The sequence below is a fragment of the Capra hircus genome, chromosome 21, assembly GCF_001704415.2.
Source record: "Capra hircus breed San Clemente chromosome 21, ASM170441v1, whole genome shotgun sequence".
Taxonomy (NCBI): Eukaryota; Metazoa; Chordata; class Mammalia; order Artiodactyla; family Bovidae; genus Capra; species Capra hircus.
The window spans coordinates 32,837,236-32,852,245 of record NC_030828.1 but is presented as its reverse complement, the minus strand read 5'-3'; the positions used below and the strand labels follow the sequence as shown (position 1 = coordinate 32,852,245).

Below are 15,010 nucleotides of genomic sequence, written 5' to 3'. Positions count from 1 at the left end.
AAACCCTCTCCTAGACACTCAAACTTCCTACTGTGTCCTCAGACCTGCAGTTCAGTTGTTGCTCAGTCGTGTCCTACTCTTTGCGACCCCATGAACCGCAGCACGCCAGGCCTCCCTGTCCATCACCAACTGCCAGAATCTACCCAAACCCATGTCCATCAAGTCGGTGATGCCATCCAACCACCTCATCCTCTGTCGTCCCCTTCTCCTCCTGCCCTCAATCTTTCCCATCATCAGGGTCTTATTTCAAATGAGTCAGCTCTTCGCATCAAGTGGCCAAAGTACTGGAGTTTCAGCTTCAATATCAGTCCTTCTAATGAATACCCATGACTGATCTCCTTTAGAATGGACTGGTTGGATCTCCTTGCAGTCCAAGGGACTCTCAAGAGTATTCTCCAACACCACAGTTCAAAAGCATCAATTCTTCGGCACTCAGCTTTCTTCACAGTCCAACTCTCACATCCATACATGACCACGGGAAAAACCATAGCCTTGACTAGACGGACCTTAGTCGGCAAAGTAATGTCTCTGCTTTTGAATATACTATCTAGGTTGGTCATAACTTTCCTTCCAAGGAGTAAGCGTCTTTTAATTTCATGGCTGCCAATCACGATCTGCAGTGATTTTGGAGCCCAGAAAAATAAAGTCTGACACTGTTTCCACTGTTCCCCATCTATTTGCCATGAAGTGATGGGACCAGATGCCATGATCTTCGTTTTCTGAATGTTGAGCTTTAAGCCAACCTTTTCACTCTCCTCTTTCACTTTCATCAAGAGGCTTTTTAGTTCCTCTTCACTTTCTGCCATAAGGGTGGTGTCATCTGCATATCTGAGGTTATTGATATTTCTCCCGTCAATCTTGATTCCAGCTTGTGCTTTATCCAGCCCGGCATTTCTCATGATGTACTTTGCATATAGGTTAAATAAGCAGACCTGCAGAATGGTCTGCAAAAATAAGCAGCTTGCACCAGAATGCAAACCACCTCCTTCACTAATAAACACGCTGTTTAATTCCACTGCCTTTTTTTTGTTTCCACAGCAAGACCTTCTTGATAAAATATGTAGTGCACCAAGTCTGCAAGCTCATCTCGCTGGGACTGCCACTGCGAGCACCACTGCACTAGGAAAACCTGCGGACACTCACTGAAGCCCCTGTCTAACAGGAAAAGTCTGGAAACAGCTTGATACTCTACCAACAGAAGAATGGATAAATTAACTGAATATATTCACGTAATTCATAACCAAGTGAAAATTCTACTTAATTGGTCACATACATGAAAATGGATGTCTTAGGAACCACACTGAATGGGTTTAAAAAAATGAATCAAAGAAGAAAATATACATTTTTACTTCAGATACAAGTTCAAAAATACAACTAAACAACTTTATTGTCGCAAAAGAGACCAGGGAAAGACAGGATCAACTTCAAAGGTTACAACAACAACACTCTTTTAAAAAAATGTGTGTGGTAAATACACAAGTGTACATTGTTTACATCATTTTTTATACCTTCCATATAGCCCATAAACAGATTTTTAATACCTGAATGTTTAACAAAAACTCTGTAACTGGATGCTTTAGCAGTGTTCCTCCTTTACCCTAGTCCCTTGCTGGGCTCCAGCTTACCTGATAACTGGGTGTCACAGAGTACTGAATCCCTGTGGCTGACTGCATGGTCTCAGACACCGCTTCATACACAGGAGGGGCAGGGGCAAGCACCCGGTGCTGGTGAGGAAAAGCCTCTGCGCTACCAGGAATCCGACGCTGCTGGGCCGCATACACCGGTGACTCCTGGTCATCCAAACGTCGCTTCATTCTGCGTTCATGCTCAGGGATGCACTACAAAACCTGCAGAAACCAAAAGCAACCACATGCAAACCAATTCACACTCCAATATAACGTGTATGACCAGTTACCCGAAAGTTCAACTCCTAGAGACAATGACTATCTCCTGCATCTAGAGATGATCACTGGGTAGTTTAAGTGCATGGGGGACCAACACACTCCCAATCCCAGTGGACAGATTATCATAGCTGAGAGACAAAAATGTAAATAATAACCCAGTTTGAATTACCTTGATACTGCAGAGCTGAAAAATAGCCTCCAATTTAGAAACACACAAATACACCTTTCTTTATTCTCTGGTTTTCTCAAGTGCCATCATCCCTAATATTAATTATATTATTCACTGGCTATAAAAACATTCAAGTGTTTCTTCCTAACTCCTCTCAAAAGCTAGCATTATAATTGTGGTCTAATTTTTAAAGTATGAAATGTTTCAACAATTAAATGGTATCACAGAATACTAGGCCAGTAGTAAAGAGGACAATGGTTGTAAACTTGCCAATTTAAGAAACTATATACATCCCAATAAGCTCCTCCTTCCACGTAAATTTATTTCTTCAAAAATAAAGTAAGGTTGAAACTGACCATTAGTAAGGTTTCTCCTTATATTCTCAAGTCCTAAAGTGATTCCAGAACCCCCCAGTTTAATAATCCCCCTGTACGGGAATAGTTCCTTTCCCGCAGCACACAAAGTCTAGTCTCTGGCCAGGAATCCAGATGGGTCTTTTCGGAGCTTTTCCAACATCGGTATCATTAATACAAGCATATCAATAAGAAAGAGAGCTCTAGTCAGCCAAGGACAAAATGGGCCAAGCCCTACCATTTTTCTGGTCACAAAACACAGCCTAAGAAAGACACGGCTGCTGTGGTGAGAAGATTAAAAATACAGTAATAGACTTCACAAGCCACTCCCTTTCCATCTAAAGCAAGATTCTTTTTAAAATTGGGGGGGAGTGGGTTACCTAGTTTCTAAACACATCCGAATCTCTTTTCCTCATTTCCCGGGAGCATGCAGGCCCCGAGGGGAAGCAATCCTCACAAGGACTCCTCGAGGCTGCTTCACCTCTTCTCCAGCCTCACCATCATCTTCAGCATGCCTGTAACTCGGGTGCTCAGCCCTGCAAGAGCATCTTGGGTTGTTCTCACACTCTCACAAACCTAAGTTAGACTCTGACACAGGAGCACAACTGTTTCATCTGCAAGCCAGCCATTTTCAATATTATCTTTCTGTAAATCTCAAGCCATAATTAATCTTTCTGCTGATTATACTGTATTTTTTGCCGTGAGGGATATGAGATCTTAGTCCCCCTACCAGGGATTGAACCCAAGCCCCCTGCATAGGAAGCGTGGAGTCTTAACCACTGAATCGCCAGGAAGTTCCTACTCACTATAAATTTAGATCGAAGGACTGTCGCCCAAATTTATATAATATGTTGAATTCAGTTAACTGGAGTTGAAAACATACTGCTGATGGCTGCCGAGGGGAAATAATTTAAAATGTCTTAACTGATTATGTCTTCCCAGGCTTTTCTAGTATGAAGTAGCATATTTAGCACAGTATTTCAAAATTTTTCAGACATATTAAGAAGTTAGAAATATAGGATTTACACATGCTATTTGATACTTAAGAACTACCAGTCAACTGACTAGGAACACTCAATCTCAACCTTTTGGGGAGTAAGTCTAATAAATGGACAGAGTGAAAAGTCTTAAAGACTTTTTGGCTGTTACTTCTATGTAAACCCATGATCTAGATCACAGTTTGATCTTGGGTTCTACTAGCGTGGAACCTAGATGCTTAAATACACCTGAGATTAATCCCTGGAACCAAAAGCCAGTCAATACTTCATAAATGGAAAACCAAATTTAGATCAGAAGGTCACGACACAGACTATGGAAAAAAGACTAGAGTACCTGTCAAGACCTGGATTCTAGTCTGAACTGACTTGAAGCCATGTAACTTTGGTTCTGTTTTCTTATTTGCAAAAGCATGTAATTAGACTATTCTGTGCGTGCACGCTAGTCATGTCCAACTCTTTGCCATTCCATGGACTGCAGCCCGCCTAGCTCCCTTCTGTCCATGGAATTCTCCAGGCAAGAATACTGGAGGGGGTTGCCATTTCCTTCTTCAGAGGCCCTTTCTGACTCAGAAGTGGAACCTGAGTCACCTGCATTGGCAGGCAGCTTCTTTACCCCTGCCCCACCTGGGAAGCTATTCCCAAATGCTGGTCTACGGACAAGTCTATGGGTAGATGAAAAAGAAGGGGAGGAGGCTGCAGTGAATTTTCCAAAGGTTAAGTATTAGAGAACTATGCTTTATTCTGAGATCATATCCTATCTTTTAGCTATTAAAATATCATTTCCTTTATAAAGTGACTGTGATTCTATAAAGTAGTTAACTTAATTTGCCTCTAGAGTTTGCCTTCCAGACCATCTCTATGATACTGAAGAGGCTGCCCAAGGTCTGTACTTTCTGTGAACTGCCCTCCACTTCTTTAACAATTACCACTCTTAATTCTATTCCCTAAATGATTCTCAAATCAACTGCTTCTCCCCTAGTCATACAGGCAACCCCTCATTTTGGGACCTTATCATCCTTTGTTACCAACACCTTCCACCCTCTCTCCCATACAATCTACACTGCTTTTAAAATGGTTGGCTTCAACTGCAAATCCAATCCAGTTGTAAACCCATCAATCCAGGATTTCCCTGGTGGTCCAGTAGTTAGGACTCGGCACGCTAACTGCTGAGGGGCCTGGGTTCAATCCCTGCTTGGGGAACTAAAATCCCACAGGTCACACAGTGCAGCAAAAAAAAAAAAAAATCCAAATTTCTTAAGTCAGCCTTCAAAATTCTTTCTCACTGATTGTGCGGACAATTTAACTCACCAATTATATCCATTCAATCCCACCCTATCATCCAGGTTGTCAAAATGTCTTTCCACTCCCCTAAAGAAGCCCGAAATCAGTAAGCTTCTTCAAGATAAGAGTCCTTTCCAACTTTGTCTGCATTTCTCACCTTCCAGACACTCATCACAGATGCTCAAACACTGCATATGCAGAAGGGAAAGGTAATAATTAACATAACAGCAGCATATATTGAGTGTCAAGCACTATTCTATACAATTTACTAGTAATAATTTAATCCATTCAATAACCCTGTAAGCAAGGTGCTACTATTCTCCATTTTATAAATACGGAAACTGAAACGCAAAGATTAAGTAAATTGCCCAATGTTGCACAGCTATGAATCCACGAAACCTGCCTCCAGAGCCTGGGTTCTTAACCATCTCACTATCCTACCTCACACAGAAGAGGAGAAGACAACAGGAAGAAGAGTTCCTTTACTGATTTAACACACACACACACGTTGAGCAACTTCTGCTTTCTTTAACTTCTCACACACTTGCCTCATTCATCCTTTCTTCAACCTTACCCAGCAGCAGGAATGCTCTGGCAGCACTCATTCATTCATTTAGCAAATATTTAGATATGAAGGTGGCAGATGATTTCAACCTACGCCCTAGAAAAGTCTGAAAGCTAGTTGGAGGGACTTTCCCGATGGTCCAACGGTTAATTAAGACTCCATGCTGCCAATGTGGGTGGGTGGTGGGGGTGGGTTCAATCCCTGGTCACGGAATTAAGATCCCAGCTGCCGTGAGAGGTGACAGAAAGCTTAAAAACAAAACACTAGCTGGAAAGACCATATACAGCCTCACTAGTAATATAAAGCAAAATGATTACTCAAAGGAATTAGCAAAGATTAAAAAGAGAATGATGATATTCAGTGTAGGTGAGAGTACAGGGAGACACTACTGTTGGTAGCTGGTAAAGACTATTTGGTTGGCAACTTTCAGGCTTTTATCAAATTTTTAAATCAAATTGAAAATGTGCATACCCTTTAACCACCTAACAATTCCACTTCTAGGTCTCTATCCTATACATCTGCCAAGTATATTTACTGCAGCAAAGTATGAAAATTTTAAATGTCTATCAATAGCCAAGTAAACTGGATCCATCCATATTTAGAAAACTATGTAGTAATTAGAAGGATTAGGGTTCATCTACAGGGAAAGGCAGAATAGTGAAAAAAATGAGCTACAGAATATATACAGTGTACTCTCAACACAGACACAATGTACTCTTTTAAGATTTCTGCATTTCATTGTGTGTAAATTCTAGAAACAAGTACTGAACTCTAGATAAGGAGATGCATGCTCAAGCACTTAGATAAAAGTATAGAGAATTCCCTGGAGGTCGTGATTAGGACTCTGCACTTTCACTGCGGAGGGCCCCCCAAAAGAGTGTACCAATGTCTGAAATGTACTTAGAATATCACCAAGAAATTAGTTTGGATTAATGGATGATGGAATGGAAAGATAGATATATAATAAAACAAGTACTGTAAAAACGGAAATAGTAAAATCCAGGTAGTATGTGTATGTGGGTGTCAACTATAAAATTATATCAAATCGTGGGAGGAAAAGCTAATAATACAAACTAGTTCACAAGTGATACAAACAAGCACTATCAACTGGGAAGGGAGTAGAAATGTGTACACTGAGAAAGATCCTATATGGAGAAGGCAATACTTAGTTTTGAAAATTAGGGATGAATTATGGTATGGGAGTATACAGGATGAATTAAAATGTTATAGTAACTGGGACTTATAGGCAGTAAATAGCTTTATAAAATTTTTGTCAATTTATCCATCCTACAAATAGTCCCTGAGTGTCAAGCCCTGTGCTTAGGGTGGGCGCCCCAGCACTGAAAAGGATGTTCCCTGCTCCACAGCAGCCAAGTCCTGCGTATCTGATCGCTACCAGCTCCTCACAACACTCCTGTCGACTGAGCACGCTCAAAAGCCTTCTATCTGGAGGGAAACTGATAATCAGGGAAATTAAGCGACTTATTCCAGGTCACAAAGCTGGTTAAAGGAACAAAAGGGTAGATACTCTGTCTCCTTGGAATATATGATATATCTGGAGTAGAAATACTGGACAGACCAGAGGATCCTCCTTAGAGAGAGGTATAGCATAATTCGAAACCATCAAGTATTTGAATGCCAGATGATGGAGCCGCAAGAGTTAGAAAACTACTTTCAAGCCCCAATTCAGTTGACATGATTTTCATCTGCGACTATGGTCTCCAACTGTTTCCGATTTGGAGGTTACCCTGTTATCAAAACTCTAATCTAACAAGGCAGAATTAAAAAAGAAGAAAAAAAAAAAAGCACTCTGAGGGATAGAAACTAGTAAAGAAAGCCTAATGTGAACAAACAATAGCACAGGACACTAAGAAGTCATCAGGTCATTCGTTATAATAGAAAGTGGGAACAGCTCCAAATCATCAGGCAAAGTAATCATAATTCCCAAATACAGCAAGTAGAGCAGGATAATTCTGACATTGCAGGGGAGTCTTCTGGAGTAGGACAGAACAACTGAGGAGCGAACGAGACACATTTCAGACAGGAGGGCAGGGTAAAAGCTGACCCACTCAGAACAAGAAAAATAAAAGCCAATTTTCTACTTTTACAAACTAAATATCTTTAACCATAACAAGTGCTGGCCTCCGAGAAATCGAGAAATTTCTCCGTAATTACTAAAATCCAAATGGAAAAATCCAACTATAAAGAATCTTTTAATTTAGATTAAAGTTCACACATTGGCTTAAATGGAAACAACAGAATTTTTTCAGTCTAGATAAGTTCAAAGTAATAGTGTGCATGGAACATACCACCTTATTATGGAGGATTTTAACACACAACTTTCTTTTTGAAATGCACTTAACTTATGGCTGACCCTTTGGTGCCTCTTGCTTTTGTGTTGGTATTATCTTGAATTAGGCACACTTTAAAGGTCTTTTATTTATACAGTAAAAGAAAAATCTAAAGTTACTCTCTCTTACTACATCACGTGAAATCACATAAAATGTGTCCTGGTCAGTTTTATTTCAATGAATACTCTTGAAAAAATGGAAAGCTTCTCTTCAAAAGTAAAGAAATTTTTGCCAAAGCACAAGTGTCTATAATTACTTCAACCCAGTAAAACTCCTGTCACAGTCTACTTCAAAATATGTCCAAAAATCCACTTCTGGATTTAAATCTGTTAGAAAGTGGAAAAAAATGTTTCCAGAATGAAAAAGTCAATCCATTTAGATTTTCCACATTACCTAGAATAATTGCTCAACAAAATTAACAACCCATTGTCCTCAAAATACAGCAAGATATGATACCCAAGCCTCCCCTGAAAAGTAGTTTCACATTTTCCCAAAGAGGCAGTCCCCCAATCTGGGGAGATTTTGCTCCCCTCCAGGGTGCATCTGGCAGTGTTAGAAGACACTTTTTGTTGTCACGATTCCAGAAGAGAGGTGCTACTGGCATCTCATGAATGGAGACCAGGGATGTCACCACACACACTGCAGTGTACAGGACAGTTCCCCACGAGAGAGAATGATTCAGTCCAAAATATTAACAGAGCCAAGGCTGAGAAACCGGGATTAATATAATGACAGTCCCATTTGATACATACCTTTTGTGAGCTCTGGTGAAGTTATGTCATACTACAGTATGACAACAAGTTTTAAAAAGGTGATTCAGGACAATCACCTTGTATGTGCAGATGGTAACACTGCTTTCTTTACAACATGTGATTCACCTTTAACCCCAGTATGCCAGAAAAACTTATTATTAAACATGAGCTAGAAACACCTTTATTAGAAATTTTAGCGAGAATTTAAGCTGCAAATCCAAATTTTAGTCCACATCTCCCTGATTTTGAAGATATATATATAACCAAAATAAGCAATATCCTTTAAAATGCAACTGACTAGTCATCAGCTGTCATGCACAGACTTATCTCAAGTAAAGTTCTAGCTTATTATTACTTTGGGGTTTTTATTGGTTTTTGCCCTTACATCATCAAACACAACTTTGGGAATCTGTCCATTTACAAACTGTGTCAAGTAAGTTCTGGTAGAAGAATACCATTGTACATCCTTTTAGCACATCGGAATGGTTTACACTCTTGTTGAAAATACTGCATTCCCAAGTCCTTCTAGTTGAATGATTCCTGGAGGAGGGCATCATATTCCAGCCTGCACCCTACCCTCAGAAATATATTGTCCACACATAAATTCTTCAGTTTGAGAAAATTCATCTAGGATCTTATCATCTAAAGCCTCAAAGTCATCAGCTTGGCTTATGCAATCAATTTTACCATCCCCATCATAGCCAAGAGTGTTGCTACCTGCTGCATTGTTTACTCAATAAGCCACATTTAACTCTTTTGCGACCCCATGGACTATGGCCCACCAGGCTCCTCTGTCCATGGAACTTTCCAGGCAAGAATACTGGAGTTGCCATTTCCTTTTCCAGGGGATTTTCCCAACCCAGGGATTGAACCCACATCTCCTGCATTGGCAGGCGGATTCTCTACCACCAAGCCACCAGGGATGCCCATTACTTTCATCTATTAGTTCCTCTGATAACTGTGAAACGTCTTCCTCTGTTAGTTTTCCTCTTTGCCATTACTGGAGGAAAATAAAAGATTACAGGTTATGAAATATATTGAATAAAAGCTTATAAAAAACTATAAAAATAGTAGCATAAAGAACTGTCATCTACTCTTCACTCAGATAACTCAATTGGTAACATCTTACATAATGTTTCAGATGGCATCTCTCAACTTCTTTTATACTTTTTTGAAAGGTGCTGTAATGCTTTGGGCAAAGCAGTAAGAAAACTGCCGTAATGATGACTTAAAATTTTACTATTGCATCATTCTTCTAGGGTTTCCTAGGTGGTATAGTTATAAAAATCCACCTGCAATGCAGGAGATGAAAAAATACAGATTCGATCTCTGGATCAGGGAAGATCCCTGGAGTAGAAGTGACAACCCACTCCAGTATTCTTGCCTGGGAAATCCCATGGACAGAGGAGCCTGGTGGGCTACAGTCCATGGGGTCGCAGAAAGTCGGACACAATTGAGTAGGCACACATGCACACAACACATCCTTCTAGGCGATTCATCATTCTTCCACTTACTATTTTAGGTGTCTTTTTTTTTTTTAGCATAGTTGGGAATAATAAAGTAATAATAAAGTAATCCCTAAGATGATGAAAGACCAAAATGGTTCAAGATATAGAATAACTAAGATCAAGATCCTACAACTTAGGTCAGATGTATAAACGGTAAAAGCTAGAACCAGTTTATTCCATTAAAAAAAAAAAAAAGTATATTTCCATTCTTTCGAAGACCTCTAATAAAGAATCAAGTAATGAAATATAAATCTTTACAGGTAGTTAATACTGCTCAAAAAAGAAACTCAAAAACTAAAATTGGGTCTAACTAACACTGATGTTACACACAAAAAATGGACAAGAAACTATTTAGTTCAATTCAAAAGATACTAACAACTGTATCAATATTCACTTTCTGATTTGATCACTGTATTGTAGTTTTATGTAAGATGCATTTGGGAGATCTGGGTGAAGGTTATGTGGCAATTCTTTGTATTATTTTCGCAAGTTTTTAAAGCCTAAAATTATTTCAAAAATGAAAAGTTTAAAAAACTAAATATTAACAGTAGAGTAATTTTGAAAAAGGAAATCATTGTGTATCCCTCTTCTCAAGGACATTAACATTTACTTCGTGTGACAAGGTTTCTATAAATTAACTGGCAAGTATAAAACAACAGATTAGGTATAACAGAAGTTATGTTAGCTGCAGCTTTCAAGAAAGTATTATAAAGAACAGAACTCAAGGTGGTTCTGTGGATGACAGATGTGCCACTCACCTCATATTCCCTCTATTCTATTCGCTATGTTTCTGCCCCCACACAGACATGGGCACACAAACCTTTAAACACCTTTGTGTCCTCCACTGTGCTTAGGATAGCGTTTTGCTGTGATGGAAACCAAATCATTCATTCACACATGTATGCATCCTCTAATATTTAGTAAGCACATACTATGTGTCGGGCATTGTTCTAGGAGCCAGGGATACAGATGTAAATAAAATAAAACAAACTTCTCCTTCCTCAGGAAGTTTACATGTTTAAAATTATATATTTATCTATTTACTTGCCTGCGGCAGGTCTTGCTTACAGCAGGCGGGATTGTTAGTTGTGGCATGCAAACTCTCCACTGTGGCACGTGCAATACAGTCACCTGACAAGGGATCAAACCCAGAGCCCCTGCACTGGACCACCAGGGAAGTGAATCCCAGAAGTTCACATTTTAGTGGGAGAAATAAACAAGATAATAAACAGTTTTCAAAATATTAGACAGAGACACACGCTAAGAAGAAAAAGCAGAGGAGAATTTTTGAAATTTTAGGTAATAATGACCAAAGAATATCTCACTAATAAGGTAACTTATGAAATGAAATAAACGAAGAGGCTGGCCATGTGGGGATCAGTAGAAGCAGCATCACAGGCAGAGGGGGCAGCAAGTGCAGACTCTGACGTACATATGTGCTTGGCATTTTCCAAGAAAAGGGAAAAAGCCATCTAGTTGGAGAAGAATGGAGGAAAGATAGACTAGTAGGAAATGAAGTCAGAAAGGTAATGGAGTTGGGGGTAAGAGGTAGAGAGTACACGTTTGTTCTCAGAGGTCGTAATAAAGACTCAGACTGAAATGGGAAGCCACTGGAGGGTTTTAAGCAGAGAATCACTTGGGTCGCTATGTTAAGAACAGATTGAAGAGTGGCAGTAACAAAACAGAACAGTTAAGGTGCTACTGAAACAATCCAAGCTAGAAATAGAGATGTTACTGACATTCACTGCTGTAGCTGGGGGTAGGGGGTGGAATTAAGTGGTCAAATTCTGGATAGTTTTTTCTATATAGAGCAAATAGTATTTATCTGCTGTGAATAAGAAAGTCAAAGATGCCTGTTAGCTATCCAAGAGGAAGCAGGAAGTGGGCAACTGGATTTGTTCCTCTACTGTAGAGAGGAGAGGTTTCCAGTGATAGAAATTTGAGTTATCAGTATTGCTTAGGTTTCGGAAAGGCATATGGTGCATAGCGTAGCTCTCCATAATCAAGCACATTCACATTTCTGCACCAAGTGGGACAGCTTAGATCAGGTTGTGCCTCTGAATTCCTTATTCAGTTCAGTCGCTCAGTTGTGTCCAACTCTTTACGACCCCATGAATCGTAGCACGCCAGGCCTCCCTGTCCATCACCATCTCCCGGAGTTCACTCAGACTCACATTCATCGAGTCTGTGATGCCATCCAGCCATCTCATCCTCGCTTGTCCCCTTCTCCTGCCCCCAATCCCTCCCAGCATCAGAGTCTTTTCCAATGAGTCAACTCTTCACATGAAGTGGCCAAAGTACTGGAGCTTCAGCTTTAGCATCATTCCCTCCAAAGCACACCCAGGGTTGGTCTCCTTCAGAATGGACTGGTTGGATCTCCTTGCCAAATTCCAAACTTACCAAAATTTGGAAGTTGTGCCTCTGAATTCCAAACTTACCAAAACAAACAAACAAAAATATTTGTATTTTAGAGCTGCAAATAAGGGATTGTGTCTCTGTAAATCCTTCAACAGCCTGCAAGTCAGCAAGCCTAGCCCTGGAGGATATCAACAGGACTGCAGAAACATTCACCACCATGATGCTGGTAAATACAACCAACATGCAGGCACTCACAAAGAAGAGTGGGTGAGGAAAACAAAAGCAAAAGAAAGGAGGAGCAAAAAGGAGATGGATCCGTTAGAAATTCCTACCAATAAAAGCCTAACTAATTTTGAAGCCAACTGCTAACTAAACAGAGGTATCCTCTAGTTGTTTAGTCGCTAAGCCATGTCTGACTCTTTGCAATCCAATGGACCACAGCACGCTAGGCTTTCCCGTCTTCCACTATCTCCCACAGTCTGCTCAAACTCATGTCCATTAAGTCAGTGATTCCATCTAACCATCTCATCCTGTCACCCCCTTCTTCTCTTGCCCTCTGTTTCCCAGCATCAGGGTTTTTTCCAATGACTCGGCACTTCGCATCAGGTGGCCAAAGCACTGGAGCTTCAGCTTCAGTTCTTTCAATGAATATTCAGGGTTGATTTCCTTTAGGATTGACTGGTTTGATCTCCTTGCAGACCAAGGGACTCTCAGCCTTCTCTAGCACCACAATTTGAAAGCATCAATCCTTTGGTGCTCAGCCTTCTTTATAGTCCAGCTCTCACATCTGTATATGACTACTGAAAAACCACAGCTTTGACTAGATGGACCTTTGTCGGCAAAGTGATGTCACTGCTTTTTAATACACCGTCTAGGTTTGTCAGAGCTTTTCTTCCAAGGAGCAAGCATCTTTTAATTTCATGGCTGTAGTCACCATCCATAGTGATTTTGGAGCCCAAGAAAATAAATCTGCCACTGTTTCCAAATGTTTCCTCCATCTATTTGCCATGAAGTGATGGGACTGGATGCCACGATCTTAATTTTTTGAATGTTGAGTTTTATGCCAACTTTTTCATTTTCCTCTTTCACCCTCATCAAGAGGCTCTTTAGTTTCTCTTTGCTTTCTGCTATAAGGGTGGTGTCTTCTGCATATCTGAGGTTATTGATATTTCTCCCAGAAATCTTGATTCCAGCTTGTGCTTCATCCAGCCTGGTATCCTGCATGATGTACTCTGCATATAAGTTAAATAAGCAGAGTAATAATACACAACCTTGATGTACTCCTTTGAAAATTTTGAACCAGTTCGTTGTTCCATTTCTGGTTCTAACCATTGCTTCTTGACCTGAATACAAGTTTCTCAGTAGGAAGGTAAGATGGTCTGATATTCCCATCTCTTCAAGAATTTTCCACAATTTGTTGTGATCCAGTCAAAGGCTTTAGCATAGTCAGTGAAGCAGTAGATGTTTGTTTGGAATTCCCTAGCTTTCTCTATGATCCAACGGATGTTGGCAATTTGATCTCCAGTTCCTCTGTCTCTTCTAAACCCAGCCTGTACACCTGGAACTTCTTGGTTCATGTACAGTTGAAGTCTAACTTGAAGTATTTTAAGCATTACCTTGCTAGCATGTGAAATGTATGCAACTGTGTGGTAGTGTGAACATTCCTTGGGACCGGAATGAAAACTGACCTTTTCCAGTCCTGTGGCCACTGCTGAGTTTTCCAAATTTATTGACATATTGAGTGCAGCACTTTCAGTTCAGTCGTTCAGTTGTGTCCAAATCTTTGCGACCCCACAGACTGCAGTATGCCAGGATTCCTTGTCCATCACCAACTCCCAAAGCTTACTCAAACTCATGTCCATTGAGTCAGTGATGTCATACAACCATCTCACTTTAACAGCATCATTTTTAGGATTTGAAATAGCTCAGCTGGAACTCCATCACCTCCACCAGCTTTGTTCATAGTAATGCTTCCTAAGGCCACTTGACTTCACACTCCAGGATGTCCTCTAGTTATCAAACTATAAAATGTCATCAGAGTTCAGTTTGTAAACTACTTATCTATTGTATGACCTACTGTATGCCAGGACTGTCCTAGACACTGAGGATATGGAGAAAATAAAGTCCCAATATATATGAACTGTGAGCTGCTGCTGCAGCTCTCCCTGAGGAAAATCAGTATCAGGTTTCTGTCCTGCAAATATACAAGGACAAAAAAAATCTGCATTTGGTTATATGTGACAACAAATCCCACTGGGCATGTCTTTTGGGACTTTGGGGGAGAAGGACTTGCCTTTTGAAGAAACAGACCTCAGAAGAAAATTACATAACTGAAGAGAAGTCAAAGGTTTTTAATGTGTTGTTAAAAGACAATTGGACAGATAACTGTATAAAGATAATTAAAATTCAAATTTAAAAAGATGTCTGCCAGAAAAACAAAACTCCTTGAAATATTCAGAACTCAGACTACCCAAGTATGCTGCTGGATGCACCTCATTATTTGACCTTAATCTCAACAAAGAACAAAAACCAGGAATTAATTACATTGTAACAAGCAAAATATTAAAATCCTAAGATATTACTTTGACTACTCACTTATTAAAGTAACAGAAACAGGAAGGTAGGTGGAGGAAAAGAAGTACTAGGAAATAACGTTGACCATATTAATAAAGTATTTTGGGCTTAACAGAGTAACAAGAAGTTACCCCAAGTTCATAATTTCTTCCCTGTGCTTCTTAACTACCTTGCTAAGCAGGGGAAGCAATCACATC

The 15,010-nt window shown here is 40.0% G+C and overlaps 1 protein-coding gene across 3 annotated transcripts in view; it reads right to left on the bottom strand.

Moving 5' to 3' along the window:
• The window catches only part of SIN3A (SIN3 transcription regulator family member A), a 65,964-nt gene that overhangs the window by 42,680 nt on the left and 8,274 nt on the right, over window positions 1-15,010 (bottom strand). For all 3 annotated transcript variants that reach the window (XM_005695121.3, XM_018065988.1, XM_018065987.1), the window contains exon 2: window positions 1,626-1,847. In XM_005695121.3, coding sequence (XP_005695178.2) covers window positions 1,626-1,814 — 189 coding nt within the window. In that variant the 5' untranslated portion in view covers window positions 1,815-1,847. The remainder of the gene's footprint in view (window positions 1-1,625; window positions 1,848-15,010) is intronic.